This window comes from Balaenoptera physalus (assembly GCF_965194825.1).
Source record: "Balaenoptera physalus genome assembly, chromosome: 8".
Taxonomy (NCBI): Eukaryota; Metazoa; Chordata; class Mammalia; order Artiodactyla; family Balaenopteridae; genus Balaenoptera; species Balaenoptera physalus.
Genome location: NC_138887.1, coordinates 95896737 through 95919245, shown reverse-complemented (window position 1 = coordinate 95919245; position 22509 = coordinate 95896737). Strand labels below are relative to the sequence as shown.

Sequence of the window (22509 nt, the reverse complement as noted above, 5' to 3'; positions counted from 1 at the left end):
GAAAATTACAATTTTTAGCCCAGAATTCAGTATTACAATTTAGCATGTGTAATTTTAACAAAGGGCTTTGAACTCTCCAGGGCTGACACAGGGATTTGATTTCTTGTGCAACCCTAGAGAGAGCTTTATTAAGAGGAATTTCGTGAGTTGCTCAGTGCTAACAATACTGGAATCCAGAGACCAGCAGGAGGGCAGTAGTTGATTCTAACTGCAATGCCTAAGAAGACTATTTAAAGGAGGAAGGACATTCCTCGAAGGCCAGGGAGAACTGAGACACAGCACAAACTAGGCAGATGGCCAGATGGGGGTGATGCCTTGCTTGGTAAATACAGGCTTTTTTTTTTAATACCCAACCATGGAGAGGTGTTTTGATGAAATGAATCCCAAGAGCTGCTCTTTGAAGGACTTGCATAGCACCAAGGCTGCTGAAGGATCTAGCAGGAACACTGTTTCACGTGTCTTTCTGAGTTTATCTTCAGAGTAGAGTCCTTTCCTGAAGGTCCACAGATCACACTGAAGAGACAGGACACTGAGGACCCCGTGGGAGCCACATCTGGTAGGATTCCGAAGCCAGAATAAGCTGTCATTCTCAGACTGGCCACTGTTGGCATCTCTGCCACGAGGGGCTGGCAGCTTATAGGGGTGGCTAGACTGACTTTCTCTGGTTACCTGCTGGAATCATTGGAGCACTGGAAATGAATGCATCTGGTAATGCTGGCAGTCCCCAAGCCCAGGGTTCTCAGGTTATTATAGTTCTGTGTACTTTCAGCAAATTCATGTGGGGTACGTGTTCCGAGATAGACCTAACACTTGAGGAATTTGTTATTTGCTCTTCACACTGATGCCAACATTGTTCTTTCCATCCTTCCTCTGCACTCTCGTTGCTTTCTCCTTTCTTTTCTTTCCCTCCTTTTCCTCCACTTTGTTCATCATTGTCAATCTTAGACCTGACTTACCCTCATGTGTAAAAAATTCGCATGTAAAGTCTCTCGTTAATGTGAACATCAAACATTTAACACAGTGTGCTTGTGGTCTTGATTTGAGAATTTTCAACAGATGTTCTTTAAAGGATAGTTAGAATCTGTGTTTGAAATGGGGAAGGAAAGGTCACATCAGTGAACTTGGGAACTGTCATTGCTGAGTGCCTACCATGTAGCAGGCAGTGGACTAAATTCTTTCCATAGCTGTTTTCTTATGTCAGAACAAAACAGCAGTTTTAATCCTTGTCTTTAGAATGCGGTAAACAGATCAGTAAACCACTCTCACTCTGGGTTTAATAACTAGAACCTGGAAATAGCACTGCTATGTCAAATGTTAGGTATTATTCATTGTAATAGATTTTTACCTATTTTGTGGTCTGCACCATTTTCTCTTGTACCTAGTGATGCAAATGTATTTTGCCATAATGGCGTGGGGCTATAATATGAATTATTTTGCCCCCAATACCAGTGTCATAATGGATTTCCCTTGCGTTTCTCCTTTGTATATATTTTTGCATTTCTCTGATAATTGATTCCCCCTGCTCACCTCGCTAGGTAGGGGTTTGATACTCCTTATAAGAATTAAACTTTTTTCCTTATAACTGGGATAAATTGGATTTATTATCTACTGAAGTGAAAATGATTCTAAAGCACTTGACCACTGATTGGGCGATGCCGTAGGTGAATTTACCTATATAGTTCCTCGTATTATGTGACACTACACTGATCGTATCCCTGTCTCTTGCTATAGAATTGTTATAACGCAGTTGTCCTGTAGAGATGTTGGTCAGCCATAATATTTACAATAATGTATTTCAAAGGATTTAGTGAGCCAGGACCTGGCATTTCTGATGGTATTTAAGCTTAGTATATACAGTTAAAGTGTTTTCTCCTTCTGCAAAACTCACTGGTTTTTGGAGCAGCATGCAGGAATCAAGTGGGAGAAAGGATCAGAATTTGAAGATGCATTGAAGTACAGAGGAAGCCTTCACACGTTGATACTGCGAAGGAGTCCATTTAATGGCAACTCCATGTTCCCGCTCCATCATTTACTGGGAGCCCTGGGTTTGTTTTTTTAGAATTTATTTGGTTTTGTACTTCATTTAAAAAAATGTTTAGTGCTTAGTAATGAAAAATAAGGATTATGGGTTATGACAATTACTGATACAGAAATATCTTAAGATACATACCTGGTTTCCTAAACTGTAAGAACTGTTTTTGGGGGGGTTGGGTAATGTACTTTAAGTTAGAGAGATGAGCTGGTCCCTGGGCACAGGTGTTAGTTATTCCACCACAATTTCTCCAAAAAACGTCCCTTTTTAAAATAGCTACACCACAGTTTATAACACCTCCCTCTGCAACTATGCTGTCATCTTTGTCAGACCTCCAAGATATGTGTTCTTTGATTTCAGCTGCTGATAGGAATTTTCCTCATCACTGTTGATAAGCAGGGTAACCCTGATTTGGAAACTTCCCTACATCTGTAACATTCGTTGCTGCCACAGAAGTTCTGTCATCTTTGAAAACCTCCCAACTTACAGCTCCTCTTTCAGAATTCCTCCTCTGAATTCACTTGACCTCATTTCCACCACTTGCTCTTGGTTCTCATTCCAAGCCTAGTTTCCCTTAACCATCCTTTCCAAGCCCATCTCATCTTCTCCAACTTCAGCCTACAGCCAGTTGTAAGCCGTTTTAGTACTACTCTATCTACGAAGTGCTACTGAATTCCTTGACTTTAAGACATCTTTTCTGCAGTACCATTTGCCTACCCTGAGTCATCTCTACTGATTTCCACCAGATCTTTACTTCTATTTAAGAATCCTTTATAAATCTCAACTCTTTTTTATATTCCCCATAGAGCAGTACTTCTCAGCGTTGGCTGCATGTCAGAATCTACCTGAAGGGCTTTGAAAATGCTCAATGCCCTTGCTGCACCCAAGACTTCTGGGGTGGGGCCCAGGTACCTGGTACCCAGGTGTTTCCAATGTGCAGACCAGATTGAGAACCACTGCCATAGGGCTCTTCCAAAGAGTCTTTACATTAGTCAAGTTCTAGTTTTATCCTCTGATTCCTTCAGATTTACTTGTTTTCACTTTCCTGAAAAATATAGGTAAAAATCTAAATATCAAGTTATAAAGGGTTACATTTCATGGAGAGGAATTGTTAAAGGCTTCTGGGAGTATGAAGGAGTGGATTTCAACTGGAAAAGCAAGGAACACTTAAATAAGAAAATAACATTTGAAATGGAACTACTGGGTTGGGACGGAGGGCATTCTCATGGAGGGAACAGTGAATAACAGTGTTTTTTTAAAGAAGTTTTGAGTGTCATGTAGAATTTCGGTTTAGGAAAATGAAGACCGGGAATTTTGCGGGTAGTTGCAATAATCCAGGAGTTGATAAGATGAAAATATGAATGAAAACAGTGGCAGGTGAATTGGGTGAGATGAATAGAAGGTGGGTCATGTCCAGGATAATGTTCTTTGATCTCATTTTCTGATGGGAATTTTCTACTTCATTTCTTACTGACCACAGTCACAGTGGTTTCAAAACTTGCCTATACCTGTAGCTTTCATCTTCAGTTTAGCAACACATAGTGGATACAGAAGAGAAGGGTATGGGTCAGAAGGAGTTGAGAAAAAGAGTCAAGGATGACTCCTTGGTTTCTGACCTGGGCCAGTAGGAGGTGATGATGTCATTCATTGAGGTAGAAAATACAGTTAGATGAAGTAAGTTTAGGGTGGAAGGGGAGTTCAAATTTTTAGTGTGCCGAATTTGAGGAACCCAAAGAACTTATAGGTGCTGTTCATTACACAGCTGAAAGTATAGGTCTGTGCTAATTAAATGAGGTACTTGGAACAATATAGCAAAAGGCAGTACTTAGTTGTTGTAATTTATTAACAAGACAATTCACATTAATTGTAATTTACTATTATGTGAAATTTAATGTTACTATTTTGGACCTGTATTTCCAATTACAAAGTTGTATGGCTTTTTCTCTCAAATGTGTAGCAGCCTGAGTGAGGCTGATGGCTGTGAAAGTGGCGATGAGGTAGTTGTGAAAATAGCAGCTACAGTATACCAGGGTACCGTTACACGCACTTAACAGGTAGAAAGCCACTTAATCCTAACAGTAACTCTGAGGTAGATGTTATTAGTACCCCCTTCTTCAGATGAGGAAACTGAGACCCAGCCAGGGTAAGTAACTTGCCCAAAGTTAAACAGCCAGTATGTGGCAAAGCCTGTATCTGAACTTGGTCTGGTTCCACAGCTCCTGGTCTTAACCACTAGACTACAGGTAGCTTGAAAAGCTACTTTTTAAGTAAAGGAGAAAGTGTTTAGGTAAGTCTAGTGTTGAGGACTTCAAGGATGGGGCCTTGGAAGAAAAATCCCAGCTAGAGGCGTTGAGAGTGCTAGCAGCAGGGTGGTTAAAGTGATAACTCGTGAGATCTCAAAATAAATAATTAGGAAAGAGGAGTGTGGGCAGGTGAGGGTGTGGGTAGGGTATGTCTGACTGAGTGAAGAAGGACACTTAGGCTCTAGGAAAGGATGCTTCCATTTAGGAGGTACTGATTCTGGAATTAGTAGTTCTGTTGTGTAAAAACTTTAGTCAGAGGGGTTTTATAGAGCCTTCCTTTCCTCTGAAGTTGGAAAGGGGCAAAAAGGAATTTTTATAATTCTCTTAATAATGTCAGTTTGTTTTAAAAGTTCAGGCCTAGGAAGCACAGTTGCCTATTGAAAAGAACACCAAGCCTTTACATCAGGTGGCCTGCACATTCATATCCTTGCCCCGGGGCAGAGCATCTCGGAACAGTGGTCCCCAGACCGGCAGCGTCAGCATCACCTGGACTTGCTGGAACTGCACATTCTTAGACCCCACCGCAAACCTGTGGAGTCAGGAACTCTGGAGGACCCAAAAGTCTGTTTTAACAAGTCTTCTAGCTGATTCTGCTGGACCTTCCAGTTTAAGAACCTCTTCTGTCGCAGAGGGTCAGTTCACTTTCACAGAAGGATGCATCATACAGTTGTAATCAGAAATAGCGTAAATGAAAATAATTGTGAATTTTAAAGCATGACACGAATAATAGTTGCTGTTAAGTTTTCTAGAGACACATTAGGCATATTTCAGGTATCCAGCTGCTCTGATTTATGCATGGCTTGTGCATTAATGCTTGCTCCTTTTCTCTCCCAGTTCTGGTTTCTCTGCCACCGCTATCACATTGCCAAGGGAGTTGTGAGGAAATGAATAGATTTTAGACGGTTTATGAATTTCAAAGTAGAAAGATAGAAAAAAAAACCTGAGAAGCAGAAACAGCTTAGGGCAATCCATGCACTGGACTCAGTAGTCCGCACTAGAAAAGGATAGTGTTTAATACCACCTGTTCACTAAAGGTCTGAAAATTGAACATACTAAAACAGTGGGCTGTAGATGAAATTCAAAAAGGAATCATGTAAATTCCTCGGTTTGGATCCATAAAACCAGCTTCACAAACACTGGAGGGAGACTCAGTTTAGTATCTTTAACATTGTAGCTGAAAGTAAGTGCAAGAGGAGCACCATTGAGCATCTAAGCAGGCCATCTTAAGGTGTGTGGCCTTTCCTACTGCATTAATAGCAGCGTTGCTTCTGTAACTGGAATTGCTGTCCTTTTCTTCACATTAATGGTGAGATTTTACTTATGTGGCAAATTCACTGATGAATCATTTCATGCATTCATTCATTAAATATTGGTTTGCCCTGGAAATACAGGGGTGGATAAACCCAGTGCCCTCATGGAGCTTACTTTCTACTTTCTAGTGGAAAGAAATTATAAAAAAAAAAATTTAATTTATTGAATAGTTATAAGTGCTGTGTAGAAAAACAAAACAGGATGGGAATTTGTCAGAGTTGCAGTTTTTTTGTTTGTTTGTTTTTTTAATTTATTTATTTATGGCTGTGTTGGGTCTTCGTTTCTGTGCGAGGGCTTTCTCTAGTTGTGGCAAGTGGGGGCCACTCTTCATCATGGTGCGCGGGCCTCTCACTATTGCGGCCTCTCTTGTTGCGGAGCACAGGCTCCAGACGCGCAAGCTCGGTAATTGTGGCTCACGGGCCCAGTTGCTCCGCGGCATGTGGGATCTTCCCAGACCAGGGCTCGAACCCGTGTCACCTGCATTGGCAGGCAGACTCTCAACCACTGCGCCACCAGGGAAGCCCGGAGTTGCAGTTTTAAATAGAGAAGGCTTTGTCAAGAAGATGAACAACTGGACAAAGGCCTGAAAGGAGCAAGGGCCCTGTGCTAGAACACAGAGAAAAACTGGGGCATGTGCCAGGAGAGCCCTCACTCTTCTGGTTGGTGAGGGGGCCCTGTCATCTGAGGAGTGTTTAACCTGGAAGGTTGAAGACAGTGTTAGCTGACTTGGACACCTGAAGAATGGCCTGGGGAGAATTTAGATGGTCTCTTCTCTTACAGGGGTTACAAGTAGGTAAGAGAGTGACAGCTAAAAGGAGAGTGTTGCCCCCTGTAAACAAAGAACTTTCAGGTAGTGGGTCCTGCCCATAGACAGGCCATTGCCTCTGAGAGCCGAGAGTTTCTCTTCCCTAGAGGAGTTTGGTGGTTTGGATGTCGTTTTGATGGTGGTGGCAGCGGCGGTGGTGAGGGAATTCAAGCTCTGGAAGCGTGACTGGATTTATACCTTTGAAGTCTTGCACAATCCTGAAAATCACATGTTGAGATTAAAATCATTGTTATTCCACCCATAGTTGCCATCTGGTGGAAAAACAAATAACTGCAAGGTATCGTTCAACAGATATTTAGCGAGAGTCATTATATGCCAGGGAAATGTAGTTCAAAAGGTTTGGGGTTCATTTTTCTTTGACTTAACAGAATGTTTGCTTTTAAGATTGATTTACTTTCCAAAAATTCTTTTTTCATTTTGGAACTTTGTCTGCTTGTAGGCTCTTGGCTTATCAGGAGCAAATCACTCGCAATCCTCAAGATTCATGTTTTATAAACCTTCCATCTCTGAAAGGACAGTAGCTCATTCTCTGGTATGCTGATAGTGTTGTGGAAAGTATAATTTGGTTTTTAGAAATATCTTCTCCCAATTTCTGTGTCAACGTGAGGACATCATCCATCTTCTCAAAAAAAAAAAAAAAAGTTTGAGATAATGTATCGGCAGCAAAGGACCTGTATTATTTTCAATCCGTTGTGGATTATTTTGTAAAAACACAAGATCATGCATTTCACTCATTCTGAAGTGTATAATGAAAATAATTTGGACTGAGGGAGGGGACGGATAGTTATGTGAAAGAAAAACTTGAGTAAAATATTATTTGTGGAATCTAGGTGGAAGGTGAATGTCGGAACAAAAGAGATCGTTTGCTGTGGGTTTTAGCTTAATGATTTCTTCACATTTGATAAAGGAATAAGATCAGTTAAGTCAGTGATTTTCAAACCACTACAGACTTTTTTCAGCTTTTCTGTATGTTTGGACATTTTCATAACAAAATGTTGGTACAAAATCATGTATTGGGATGTCATGGCAATGCCACGTCACTGCAAGTTTCTACAGACATACTCTCTGTACTTGTCGGGGGACAGGTAACAATCCGTGGCATTGGTCCACGGATCACACTTCGCATAACTGATTAAAAGCTTATTTTACTGTATTATTTCATATAATACTCAAAACACTGTTTGAAAAAAGGGATATAATTCCTATTCCATCAGTGGCGAAACTGACCGAGAACAGTTGAGTCTCTCAGCTTGTGTCACACCTTGAACACTCAGGTCTGATTTCCTTCCAGGTTTTGGTACATTCTTTCCTCGCTGAGAGGAGAGCAGTGCAGCAGACGTGAGGGTGAGGTGAACTGCATTACGCAACCGGGGTTGGAATATTGTAAAGATGGCAACAGCCCATTTTCTTCTATACAATAAAGATAAATGATTTTAGGGGTTTACTGAACATTAGGTAGTATAAGACTGTAAATGTAATATACATTTAAAAAATTTACTTTCTATATCATTATGATGAGGGCAAACCGCCCCCCCCCCCCAAAACAGACAAACAAAAAACCTCTTCATAGAATAGGCAGAACAAGGCAGCCCAACCCAGGAGCTTTCAGAGTTTTCTAAAATTTTCTAAAAAATTTTCTAAATTTTTGTATGCATATAGAAATTGACTTCACAAATTTACATTTATCATGCTCCCTTTTCCACTGTGAACATGATCTTTTTTTCCTGTTAAGACTTTCAGTCTGTGCAGATTGGAAGCCCAGCTAGTGCTCAGTGATCGTGCTTCTCTGTTTATATTTGTGCTCGGAGTGAGTGGTTTGGTAAATTCTTCACTTTCTGGCTCTGTAGTTACAGGGTTAAGGAGAATTTGCCATCGGCTTAGGGAGATTTAAGCTAATCATTGAGTTGGAAGATATCTATAAAGGAAGACTGAAGGATCTGCTATTAGCTAATATTAGAAGAAAAAAGTTTTATAAAAACCTTGTAATATTGATGATGGGAAGAGCATGTGTATTTTTTTTTCCAAAAAAAATAGTTTTATACTTCTCAAATCACATTTATGTTCATTTGGATATAAACTCACCTCAATTCCTACTAGCAGACAATGCAAGAAGCCTTTGGTAGTTTAGGGGGTTTAGATTTGCTTTAAGGGCTTTAGAGTTGATATAAGGGATTTAGATAAGTTATAAGGCAGGGTCTTTTGTGAGCACCTGCTTCCTAGTTTACAGATAAAGGTCTAGACATATCACTTACCTATATGTTTTTTTAAAAGATTGATGTAAGTTTTAAGGTATGATTTCTTAACATTTGAAAAGGCAATGGGATTGGTTAAATCAGTGGTTTCTAAACCTTGGGAATTCATGGATTAAAAAAAAAAAAACACCAATGTCAAATATAGCCTCTTATTTTTTTGCCAAGAAAGATCATTAACCACTACAACAAAAAAACTAACCCACAATCTATTGTTAATAACATTGTATTGCATAGAAGTGACTTGTACATACGATTTCTACTGTTAAAATATGGAGGAAATTTAGCTTTATTAGAATTACTTTGTAATCTTTATATTCATTTCTTTACATTGAATCAGTGAAAACCTCATTCCACACTGGTCAAAACTCCCCCCCTTTCAGATTTAATAACTTTACAAAATCCATTACGACTATAAGGACCTCATTATTTTCTGTAAAATTTGAATATCGAATGATACCAGACCCTGCAGAGGCTTTAAAGGTGCAGTTCTAATGCAGTTCATGGTCTAAGCAGGGGAGAGATACAGTGATGCCATACAGAATTTGCTTGCTTGAGGACAGGTATATTTCATACCTTCAGAGAGGACGGGAAGTGCTAAGAAGGCACAGGATGAAGACCTGGCATAAGCTGGGGAAAGCGTCACAAAGGAGGAGAGGATACCAGGAGTACATTCTACCTCCTCCTCGTTCTCTTCATTCTATCGGCTCCTTGCTCTATCCCTCTCAGTTTAATGAGCCATAAGTTGATCAGTCACCACACTTGATTGCATGGTCTGGGCTTAGATTTTCACTCCTCTACAATCTGTCTGTGCGACCTCGGACAAGTGTCTTTACCTCTCTATGCTTTTGTTTCTTACCTTTAAAACAGATACTAGCACCTACCTTATGTGTTTGAGGGTTAATATATATGAAGCCCCTAGAGTAAATTTTAGCTGTTTTCAAAATGCAGTCTTGATCATGTGACTCCCTGACAAATATTTGGATGGCATTCCCTGCTCTGGGGATAAAGACCAGATACCTTTCCAAGGCTTATAAAGCCTGTCCCTTCTCTCCAATCTCTTCTCATACCTCTACAGCCTCATTCCCTTCACTGAAGCCCGCTGAGACCAGCTGTCTCCCACCCCACCACATGGTCCCTTGGTCTCCCCTCATTTCCCAACTGATTCCTCTTGGTCTTCATACCTCCATTCACCTCCTCAGGGAAGCCTCTGTGACCTCCTCAAATAGATTCAAAGTCTTGCTACAACCGCATAGCACAGGGAGATCAGCTCTGTGCTTTGTGACCACCTAGAGGGGTGGGATAGGGAGGGTGGGAGGGAGGGAGATGCAAGAGGGAAGAGATATGGGAACATATGTATCACTGATTCACTTTGTTATAAAGCAGAAACTAACACACCATTGTAAAGCAATTATACTCCAATAAAGATGTTAAAAAAAAAAAAAAAAGTCTTGCTACAGACTCTTATGGTGCCAGAAATGCTCAGTAGTATACATCAAGCTGCAGTCATTTTAGTTCGTGTAGTTTGTTTCTTCCACTATAAGTTCTGTGAAGGCAGCAAACCCATGTCATTTTGCTCACCAGTAAACCCCCAGCACTGAGCACATTGCCCAGCAGGGAGTACGTTTTGATAAATATTTATGGAACAAGTGGATGAGGTACGGTAAGGGGGAGGAAGCTTGTAGAGAATGTCAGAGGCTAAACAAGCGGTTCCCTTTATTGGAAGAGAAAATATGTTCTCAGGAACAGTGGAAGAGAAGGCTGGAAATGTAGGTTGAGGGAGACCTGGATGGGTGAAGAGACTGGCACAACAGGGTGCCAGCAGGGAATAATCCATTGACTGGCTTTAGGCGTAAGAAGTGACCAATAGGAAATACTGGTATTTATGCCGGAAAACTGGGAATTATTTGATATCTAGTAAAATCAAATTCATCATTGTTACAAAAAAATTGATCATGAATTGATAACACCTGAAAAAATAGTTTAAGAAACTTTCTCCATGGGCCGCATAGATTATTAGAATTATTAGATAATATTTTATTTGTCATTATTAAGGAGAAAATGGCACCTCTTTGAAGTGGGACTCTTGTACTTTCTCCGCGTTTTCCTGGCTGAACACACGTTGGCAGCCTTCCCAGGAACCATCTCATAGATGACCACAATGATTTGGCAAGCAGATAATGTTTTTCTCATCGTTATACAATCCTTTTGAGTCAAAGAAGCAATGCATGTTTCAGATCAAAAGCAATACGTGAACAATAAGTACTTTTTTAGAAAAGTGTATTTGAGGTTTTATTTGGACAGCTGAGCAGACTTACCCTTTGCAGACACAGCTGCTTGTTGTGGTATCACCACATTTCAATTTTGTTATTAGTTCACCATGACTTTAAGATATTCAGTAACTTCTTTGGCCTCTAAGCTGAGCAGGTGAATGGGAAGGGTGGCAGTTGGTGGTTCTCAGAGGGCCCACGTACAAGTTAAAACCCAGTAAAATGTGGAGAAAGGTAGCATATGTGGTATATTATTTTTCTGATGTCCGGATCGTAACACCCCACCCTCACCCTGCCACGCCAGTTGTGCATTCAATTGGTTGTGTATTCAGTGGCCTTTTCACAGGGAGGTCACTGATTGGTAATTCCACATGTGTTGGCCAGCAGCCAGCAAAATATATGGTGTGCAGGGGTGAACCCTTGGTAGGAGTGGGGTATAGTGGGGTGGAAGAGTGGGTAAGAAGAATAAAGAAATGTTGCTTTTGGATTCTAAAGGCAGGGATTCAGTCTCTGTTCTCCCAATAACTTTGTGATCTTGGGCTGGTCACTTCTCAGCCTGACCACTTCATCTGTAAAAGAGAATGATAATGGAGAAAGGGACAGGGTGATGATGAGGATGAAAGGAGATAATATATGAAGAACTCTAGGGAGACAGAATATCTGCTCATTGGCGGGTGTGTGGATACACTAAGTTCCCGTGGCCGCTTCTGCACCAGGATGGCCCCCTGTTATGTGTTCCGCGGACAGAAGTTCATTGAGGATCCTGGGGCCTAGAGCAGAAAGCTGGCGTATGTGCACGCTCGGCTTGGAGAGCAGCATCTAGGACTAGCCTTCACACGTGGTCACACTTCACCTGCCTTTAACTTGATAACTGTTCTTATGAAAGGACACAGGATTAAGACAGTTGATATCTAATGAGACTAAATCCATCATTGTTACAGTTTCATAACTGATAACATCTGAAAAATTTAAAACTGTCATTTCTGCAAGAACAGCACAGATGGAGAATTAGACAATATTATGTTTTTGGACAATAAACATGTTATTTTTCTCACAAAACTAGTTCTCTGTGGCATCACTCATTGTGCCTCCTTCCCTCTGAGATATCTTTCCCTCTCCCATTCATATGGACAAGGTTCGTGTCCTATACTTTCTTCTGTAAGCATGTAGCTGAAACTCAGTAAACCATACTGGTTAATTGTTTAAAGTATGCAGTTGCATGGAGGCGGAGATACAGTGGTGAATGAAACAGTCTTTGGCTTCATGGAGCTTACTGTCTAGTGAATAAAAAGTAAGACGGTTGGGGCTTCCCTGGTGGCGCAGTGGTTGAGAATCTGCCTGCCAATGCAGGGGACACGGGTTCGAGCCCTGGTCTGGGAAGATCCCACATGCCGCGGAGCAACTGGGCCCGTGAGCCACAATTACTGAGCCTGCGCATCTGGAGCCTGTGCTCCACAGCAAGAGAGGCTGCAACAGTGAGAGGCCCGCGCACCGCGATGAAGAGTGGCCCCCGCTCGCCGCAACTAGAGAAAGCCCTCGCACAGAAACGAAGACCCAACACAGCCAAAAATAAATATAAATAAATAAATTAATTAAAAAAAAGAAAAGTAAGACGGTAATAGAATTTGCAGTTAAGTATTACAGTTACAAAGTGACTTTAAAGGAAAAAGAAAGGGTGCTAGGATTGCATACAAACAACATAGGATATGGCTGATTCAAGGTGATTCGGGGAATCACGGAGGGTCAACTGAGCAGGGATCTGAATAGTTGCTAGGAGGTAAGTTGGTGGTGGTGAGATGGACAGTGTGAAATTTTTGAAGGAAGGATGGTGGAGGTCGGGACATGGACATTGAGTGAGAGAGAGATTTGTGATGAAGCCAGAGTGATAGGTAGTTAGGAGCCAGTTGAAGTGTAGGGCCTCAGAGGCCTTGCTGATGACTTTTGGTGGAAAGTCAGCAAAGAATTTTTAAGCTGGAGAAGAATTTAAACGGCCAGATTTAAAAAAAAAAAAAAAAAAAAAAAGATTAACTTGATACCAGTGAAGAGGATAAGTTGGGGAAAATGAGAGTAGAGTGGCTATCAGGAAAATTTCTAAGGCAGGAAGACCACTTGAGAGGCTGTTGTTCTTAGCCAGTTGAGTCACAGTGAGGGGCAGGAACAGCTTCCGTGGGGTGTGAAGAAGTGAGGAAGGATTTCAGAGGAATTCCAGGGTGAGCAGGATCAGCTTAGTGACAAGGTTTAGTGACAAGTTGTATGTTGGGAAATAAACATGGAGGAGATGGTGGAGGTGAGAATGGTTTCCAGGTCTCTCCAGGAGGGAAATAGGTATTGATACTCATTGAAGCAGGTAAGCAGGAGGTCGAGCAAATAATGGGAGAAGTCATGAATCCCATTTGAAATTTGTTAAGTTTAGGGTGTCAGTGGGACGTGTCAGGAGAGCCGATGGGTGGTATTGGAGATGCAAGTCTGAAGCTGAAGTGAGATGAGGAGGGGTTGGTGGATCACCCTTTGTGATGGTGTTGGGATTGGGAACATGTGCAAAGTGGAGCACCTCAGACCTAACGATGGATGGGATGGAACCTTAGCAAGGACACAGGGAGGAACAGGCTACTGATGATGGTGGACCTTCCTTTCTCCTCCACATCTAGGGCCAGGAGGGCTGTTCCTCATTCCTGCTTTCAGATCATTGCTCTTCCTCCCTCAGGCGAAATCTCTTTTGCCTTCTGGAGGGCATTCCTGTTCACTATTACCACTTACTACACTTCCAGTTTTTCGGTGTTTATCCATCTCCTGGTTCCTCTCCCATGGGCATCCGTATCTTAGGAAGCCTGTGATCCAGGTGCCTATCTAAATTCTCTTCTTTAGCCTTAGAGGATTCAGTGTCTGTAGATAGTCATCACTTTTTTCAACAAACCTTTATTGATCCCTTACTCTAGGCAGGCACTGTGTTAGGCACTGGGTTCACTAGAAAACAAGACAAAGTCACTGCTCTGGTGGCTCTTATATTTTGGGGAGACATACAGTAAATACATATCTGGTAGTGCTGTGTGCTAACAAGAAAAACAACAAGATAAAAGGGTGTGATGATGAATGGGGGAAGGAGTGGGGCTTCCTCTGAGGAAATGATGGTACTGACACCCACGTGAAGTAAGGGCGTAAACCATGTGGATATATGACGTGAATAGGATAGAATACAGTGTAAACCATGTATTATCTATTGCTGTGTAACAATTTATCCCGAAACATAGCAGTTTAAAACAGTAAATGCATGTTATCTCACATGCACTTCTCAGGATTAGGAATCTGCGAGAGGCTTAGCTGGATGTTTCTGCTCCGGGTCTCTCGTGAAGTTGCAATCAGGCTGTCTGCTGAGATCACACTCGTGGCTCAATTAGTCATGAATTTGCATTCCAGTCCATTCCCGTGGTTCTGGGCTGACCTCAGTTCATTGAGGGCTGTTAGACCGAGGGCTTCAGTACCTTGCGTCACAGCGACTTGCAGCCCCCGGGCATGTGATGGGAGAGCGCACTGCAGGCTTCCATAAACTAATCTCAGAAGTGATGTACCATCACTATTTTCTGTTATCCATACCTTAAGCTGCCTCTCTTTCCTGACTTGTCTCCCTCATTGCCTACATGTCGTTTCCCAGTTCAGCTTTTTGCCTTCCTCTCATTTCCCTTTTCATCCAAGCTTTCTAGAAGGACAGTTTATATTGAGTTGGCCGTTCATTTGGGTTTTTCCATGAGACATTACGGAACATCTTATGTAACGTCTTATGGGAAACCCTGAACGAACTTTTTGGCCAACCCAATGTTTGCCGTCTTAACTTTATTACAACTTGTCCTTTTCTCCTTCTGCAGATCAGTTCCTACTCTTTACCACTCTACTATCTTCTCTGCCAAAGGTGACCAGATGGTGGTAGAGGCAATCAAATTTCTGCTGATTTGAGCTGATTTCCCTTGTGGTACTTGATTCTCTTTCTCTCAGGACTCTCTCCCCTCTTGATTGCTAATGTGTCGTATTTCTCCTTCTGCTTCTGACATTACCAGCCTCCCCTGGATCCAGTTTTTCTGCCAGCTTTGTAAATATAGGTATTTCATGAAGTTCTGTTCCTCACTCTGTTTTTACTATACTTGGTCTTCAAAGCTGACCTCTACCAAAACTAAACTAGTAATCCAGGACCATGACCCCCATATACCCACCACCATTTACAAACAACACACACACACACACACACACACACACACACACACACACACACACACACACACACACACGTTGTTCCACCTGTATTCTTTAATTATTTTTAGCTAGTGGAATCCAGACACCCCAGTAAAAACTGTGAATCATATTTTCCCTGCCTTTACACATTCTGTAACTCACCAGGATATGTTGATTGTCTCCCAGCTGTCTCTCCTCTGCCTCTCTCTCTTTAGCCCATGAATTGCCCTAGATCAGGCCCTTACTGCTTTTCACCTGGTCTCCAGATAACTGATCCCAATCTCTTTTCTGGTCAGTTGTCATCTACCCTTGATGCTGCCACCAGTTACTTGTCTAAATTGTGCTTCTCAGTATGTCAACACTGAGGTTACCTAGCCATCATCGACTCCTGACCCACCGGCAGAGCTCAGATTTCCTTGCTTGGCACATGCTGCATTTGGCCATCTGGTCTCTGTTGGTCTGAATGGCACAACTTGTGTTCCATTCACCCTTATATTTGATGCTCCTGAAGTATAAAAATTCTTACGTTTCCTTCAAAAGGTCATGCGATTTTATGCTTCTTGCTTTTTCCCTCTTTTATTTTCCTGAAACGTATATTCTTCTCCCTTTTCCCCTTACTCAACCCACAGGTCATTCAAATCACAGGTCCTTTGTCCTGTTCCCCTCTCCTCCCCAACCGTGCCCCCCAGATAACAGAGTTAATAACTTCCTTTTCTTTCCCCCCACCTTTGCATAGGTCTCTGTGATTGCTCCCGCCCTCTGTTTTACTGTGTATCCTGTCTCTCTCAGGCGGTGTGAGCTGTTTGAGGGCAGGGTCTTTGGCTCATTTGTCTTTATGTCCCCAACACCTAGCAGAATGCCTGCCATGTTGTTACCACTTTGTAAATGTTGATTAAATAGCATGCAATCGGACTGAGTTAGTATGGCTTTAGGTATGGTTTTACAGAGGAAATTAAGACTCCAAAAACCTAAGTTCACCAGCGCCCTTGCTTCAAAAACACTGTTTGGTTACTTGGTAGAATTTAGCACTGACAGACAGAAGAGGTTGAAAAAAAATGAAATGCCTCCTAACTTAGAGTATTAGATATCAAGCAATGAAAAGGTTTTCTGAAGCCAATTGTAAGGCATTTATGTTGTGCTTTAAAAATATCTTGCCGTTCCAGCTTTATACAATTACCAAGTTTTTAAAAGTTGTTTCAATTTCAAATATTTTCTCTTAGATATGATGTCCCATGCAGCACTTCAATATTTCTGTATCACGGTGCAATCTGGAGACAGAAACCACACGATAATTGATCAGGGAAAATTTGTCATAAACAATGAGGGGTTGGCTACAATGGGCAAGGGAAACTAAAGAATATAGGAGTAGCAGGTACAGGGAGCAGATCACCGAAGGAAGGAGCAAACCTGGAAAAGGCTGGGGTCCAGACCTCATTGGAGAAGATGTGGCGTATCCTACCGGATGGCAGGCCAGTTCACTGCAGTGCCGCACCGGTAGGACTCACGGGAGCCTGCCTTCTGCAGTGCTGCACTGCACAACTGCCCGGGAATCTGCCAGTGTGGGCGCGCCCTGCGAAGCCATCCTTGGGGTCTGCAGAGAAGCTGCCCCGGGGATTGGTGCCACGTGCCTCCAGGTATAAGAAGAGAACTGGGAACCAGGGCCCTTCCTCCTCCAATGTCCCTCCAGCACCCTCTAAAACTGTACCAGTGGCAAGGCCACAGGAAGACAGCCCTGGAAAGCAGTGGATTGACGACTGGCGCAGCCCGCCCCCTCTGACTACGGGGCCTCCGTACGTTCCCATTTAACAAGATACAGCTGTAACGGAAATTAGAAAAATTATGTCCGTATAACATTTATCTTGAAGTCTAGTGCCCACCGAGAGTAGTGCAGTTAGATGAGGATGAGAAAGAAGATGGAGAGACCCCTGTGTGTTTAGAGGTAGTTAAATGGCACTTTTAGATAAAATATTAAATATCTAAATTTTATTTTCCTTCATCTAAATAAATTAAAGACACTATTCTTATACTTGGGGCTTAAGAATTAGTTTTGGCTTAGAAACGTGAAAAATAAGAGTCTTTTTGACTGTAATTGAGCCACAGCTAGTAAAAAGAGAGGAAGCACTGTGTGTATATGTCATGCATCTTTGCCTAGTGTAAAATTCACCACTCCTAATTCAGTACGTTAGTTAACCAAAATATTCAAGAGTCAGGAATCCCCTCTGGCCATTGAGCAAAGATAGGAAACAATATTTTGTACGAATGGTCTGAAAAGAGGAGAAATTAAGTGGGGAAAAGGTTTGGGACCTGGTAGCTGAGATGCCAGTCACTGGGACAAATGAGGCTGCTTTGCACAGACCACACATGCTGTTTGCCCACACGCAGACAGACATGGTAGTAGCATTAGAGCAAATAGTGGGGTCATAATTTGGGAGTACCTCAGTATCATGAGTCAGTTCTTAGGGAAAAGATTGACATGAATTTCTGTTCCATAAGCCTTAACAACAGATATAACTCATGGGGGCTGCATTAAATAGTCCTACAGGTTCTTTGGAAGAAGTTTTTGTTATTACAGGAAGAAAACAGGAATAAAATCAGTCTCATATGACCCATAGAGGATTCTTAGGAATATTGATGACAGAATAGATGTTTCATGAATCTTGGCTGATACTTGTTGATATTTGGGTCTGTGACTTAGAAGAAAGGAGAGATTCGAGGCCAAGTCTGATGTCCCTTGCACAGTATGACCTTATTACTTATTACCCATCTCTTCCTACCCATTTCAAAACTGTCTCTCTCCCTGGTTGTCATTGTTTGTGTTTTATTTCTTACTTGATATTAGTGGACAGCTAAAAGTTTTAGAGTTTGCTTTTTCATCATCGATTTTTCCCAGCTACGAGAAGTGTGTGAGGAGTTGGGGAGCTAGTGAAGTCAGGGGTAGGGACAGGTGTGTACCCCGAGCTGTGGAGTAGTTTTGATTAACAGTTATACCCGGAGGGTATTGACTTGGATACTAGACTTACCACACTATTGGCCTTCAGATTTTCAAACAATAAGGGACCTTCTCCTTGCTGAAAAACTAACCAGAACTCCCAAGTACACATTGGGAAGTTGGGTTCATATCTCCAATTACCTTTTCAATCAACTCTTAAGGGTTTCAGTTGTAGAGATCCCCATGACCTTCAGGTGGGGAGCGCGTAGGTCAAGGTTGGATCATATTACAAGTTCCTCAAGACTCATTATTTTCTCTCCTAAACATTTCAACATTTTAAGAGAGATGATTTGGAGCCTCCAGTTTGTCATTAGTTAGTGCATATTATAAAACGTTTGAACCGTTGTGGAATGTTTGGTGTCATAACTCTTGGATGGCTAAAAGCAGTTGGTGTTAGTGTCCATGCCTAATTGTAAGTGGGTTTTCGTTCTCTTTTGTTTTTTGTTTTGTTTTCAGGTTTTTCTGAAGAGTGATCGAGTGGCCAGAATGGTTCAGAGTGGAGGGTGTTCTGCTAATGACTTCAGAGAGGTGTTTAAGAAAAACATAGAAAAACGTGTGCGGAGTTTGCCAGAAATTGATGGCTTGAGCAAAGAGACAGTGCTGAGCTCCTGGATAGCCAAATATGATGCCATTTGCAGGGGTGAAGAGGAGTTGTGTAAACAGCCAAGCAGAATGGCCCTCAGCGCTGTTTCTGAACTTATTCTGAGCAAGGAACAACTCTATGAAATGTTTCAGCAGATTTTGGGGATTAAAAAACTAGAACACCAACTTCTTTATAATGCGTGTCAGGTAAGTGATCACGATATTTCCTATTCCCCTGACTCACAGAATGAACACCAAGTCTTTACAAGCCTATGAAGATGTACTTTACTTCCTCTAGTCACTTTGTTTGAAAAGGTGAGTGAAATCGAATTTTAATATGTCAAATAATGACATTTGGAAGAAGCTTTGAAAGAATTATTTGATAGGAGAAGAATATCTGTGCATTTTATTCGGTAAGTAATTGTTCCATGTGCCCTATTTTAGGACATCAGATTTGTACCTATTGGGTATATGTGTATGGGGCATGCCCTGAATAGTAAAGTGAAAATTGTCTGTTATCTGAAGAAGCTTGGCCATTTATAATAAACAGATATTCCTCACTGCAGAATAATTTTTCATAAAGGTATGATACTCATCTTCAGAGTTTTATGGAAGTGACTGAAATTTCAAAAATTTTTTCTTTAACTCAGCCAGATAGAAATGAATTGAAGAAGATTGCTAAACTAGGTAATTTAGAGGTGACAGAGTAAATAATCTATTTTCTCTTCAGTTGTTATTTTAATCATACACATGAAAAACTGAATAAAATATCATGTTTGCTCCATGTCTTTCATCTTTAGAGCCTATGATTTGTCTAAATGTATTCCTTCCTTAGTTGTATTTTGTTTGCTTATTCTAGAGCTATAAATTATTTAACTATACCCTAATATACAATTTAAATTGACAAAATTCTGGCATTTTAAAATTCCTGTGTTCATTAAGAGTCCACATGTCTATAATGTACATATGTTTACATTTATTTTAAATCTTTTTGCAAATCTACTTCTCAATTTCTGTATTCTATGTGTATCATTTACTTTGCATTACTAATTTGTGAATCATTTCCAATGAATAAGTTAGCAGAGTTAATTAATGGAAAAGCAATGTGGAACCTTAACCCTGTGAACAATTCATGCTTTCACTATAATTGATTTTACTGTATTATTAAACCAGGTGGTGGTTTTGATAATATTGGAGGATGACTGTACAGCCAAAATCTTCCATTGTAAAAGAAACACAACTGGGACTTTGTATTTTTAATGGAGCAGTAGCTCACTTGTATAGTTAAATATTGATGAACATAATTTATTAGTAAAATTCAGATTCAGACATTGAGTAGATGTTTACTGAGTATTCAAGCCAAAAACTTTGCTAGGTGTTGGGGAAACCAACCTTAACTAAATAAAATATTTGTTCTCTATGTGCTGAAGTCTTAATAGAGCAGGTAGACCTCTAAAATAAGTTATTACAAATGCAGTAGAATTTATCCTGAATGCTACAGGGTCATAACATAAATTCCTGTGGACCTACGAGTTTATGTTTATTTACTCAAAATGTACTAAAATTAATCTTTTGTTTACTTTTAAAGATCACTTCTGCAGCAAGGGTTTTGACCTCCTGGTTTCTGTCCTCTGTAATTTGGAACATACTGGGTTGGCCAAAAGGTTCATTCGATGTTTTCTGTCAGATAGCTCTAGTAGTGCTTAGTTGTCTTTAACTTCATTCAAAACAGTTTTGTTAGATTGTATTGTGACAGCTGTCATAGCAGCATGCATTTAAAAAAAAACATCAAAATTGGTGAATTTTTGTGTAGCCATTTTAACATTGAAGACGGAAGAAAAAAAGCACTTTTTCGGCATATTATGCTTTATTAATAATTTCAAGAAAGGTAAAAAAGCAACTAAAACACAAGATTTGTGGAGTGTATGGAGAAGGTGCTGTGACTGACTGAATGTGTCAAAAGTGGTTTGCAAAGTTTCGTGCTGGAGATTTCTCGCTGGACGTTGCTCCACGGTCGGGTAGATCAGTTGAAGTTGATAGCGATCAAATCAAGACATTAACTGAGAACAGTCAATGTTATACCACGTGGGAGATAGCTGACATACTCAAAATATCCAAATCAAACGTTAAAAATCATGTACACCTGCTTGGTTATATTCATCGCTTTGATGTTTGGGTTCCACATAAGCGAAAAAAACCTTCTTGACCATATTCCCGCATGCGAGTCTCTACTTAAACGTAACAAAAACATTTTGTTTTTAAAACAAATTGTGACGGGTGATGAGAAGTGGATACTGTACAATAACGTGGAACGGAAGAGATCATGGGGCAAGCGAAATGAACCACCACCAACCACACCAAAGGCTGGTCTTCATCCAAAGAAGGCGATTTTGTATATATGGTGGGATTGGAAGGGAGTCCTCTATTATGAGCTCCTTCCGGAAAACCAAACGATTAATTCCAACAAGTACTGCTCCCAATTAGACCAACTGAAAGCGGCACTCGACAAAAAGTGTCCAGAATTAGTCAATAGAAAACACGTAATCTTCCATCAGGATAACGCAAGACCACATGTTTCTTTGATGACCAGGCAAAAACTGTTACAGCTTGGCTGGAAAATTTTTTTTTTTTTTTTTTTTTAGATTTTTTTTGATGTGGACCATTTTTAAAGTCTTTTTTGAATTTGTTATAATATTACTTCTGTTTTATGTTTTGGTGTTTTGGCTTCAAGGCATGTGGGATCTTAGCTCCCCGACCAGGGATCCAACCCACACCCTCTGCATTGGAAGGCGGAATCTTTAACCACTGGACCACCAGGGAAGTCCCTTGGCTGGGATGTTCTGATTCATCCGCCGTATTCACCAGACATTGCACCTTTGAATTTCCATTTATTTCGGTCTTCCCTGGAAGACCGTAAAATGCATCTGGTACAGTTCTTTGCTCAAAAAGATAAAAGGTTTTGGGAAGATAGAATTATGAAGTTGCCTGAAAAATGGCAGAAGGTAGTGGAACAAAAACAGTGAATATGTTGTTCAATAAAGTTCTTAAAAACCCAAAGAACCTTTTGGCCAACCCAATACTTCTAGTTCAAATCTCTATCTGTAATAATGGATTTATTTTTACCTTCAGTTCTATCAGTATTTGCCTCATGTATCTTGATGCTTTGTTAGGTTCATACACATTTAGCATTTAGCATTATTAGGTCTTTTTGTGGAATTAACCCCTTTATATAAAGTCCCTCTTTGTCCCTGATAATCTTTTTTTTTTTTGAAGTCTACTTTGTCTCAAACTAATATGGCTACTTCAGCTTTCTTTTGATTAGGGTTAGCATGGTGTATCTTTCTCCATCTGTTTATTTTTAACCTGTCTGAGTCTTTGTTTAAAGTGGGTTTCTTGTAGACAGCACATATTACCTCTGGTTTTTGTTTTTGTTTTTAATCCAGTCTGACAATTTCTGTCTTTTAATGGGTGTGTTTAGACCATTTGTATATAAAGTGATGTAGTTGGATCACATTCTGCAGTCTTTTTAAGTGTTGACCCTTTTTTGCATTTGTTCTTTGTCTCCCCCTCCTTTTTCTGCCTTCTTTAATTTTAATTGAACATTTATATGATTCCATTTTATATACTCTTTTGATGTACTACTTATCTTTTTAAAAAGTGTGTTTAGTAATTGCCCTAGGGCTTACAATATGTATTTTAAAATAATCTAAGCTTACCTTCAAATAA

At 40.7% G+C, this 22509-nt stretch overlaps 1 protein-coding gene across 22 annotated transcripts in view; it reads left to right on the top strand.

Annotated features, from left to right (window-relative positions):
• Positions 1-22509, top strand: part of CADPS2 (calcium dependent secretion activator 2) — a 544167-nt gene that overhangs the window by 176911 nt on the left and 344747 nt on the right. For 21 of the 22 annotated variants that reach the window (XM_082472261.1, XM_082472259.1, XM_082472267.1 and 18 more), the window contains exon 3: positions 18658-18990. The exons of the other annotated variant lie outside the window; for it this stretch is intronic. In XM_082472261.1, the coding sequence (XP_082328387.1) occupies positions 18658-18990 (333 nt within the window). The remainder of the gene's footprint in view (positions 1-18657; positions 18991-22509) is intronic. 22 annotated transcript variants of the gene reach the window in all.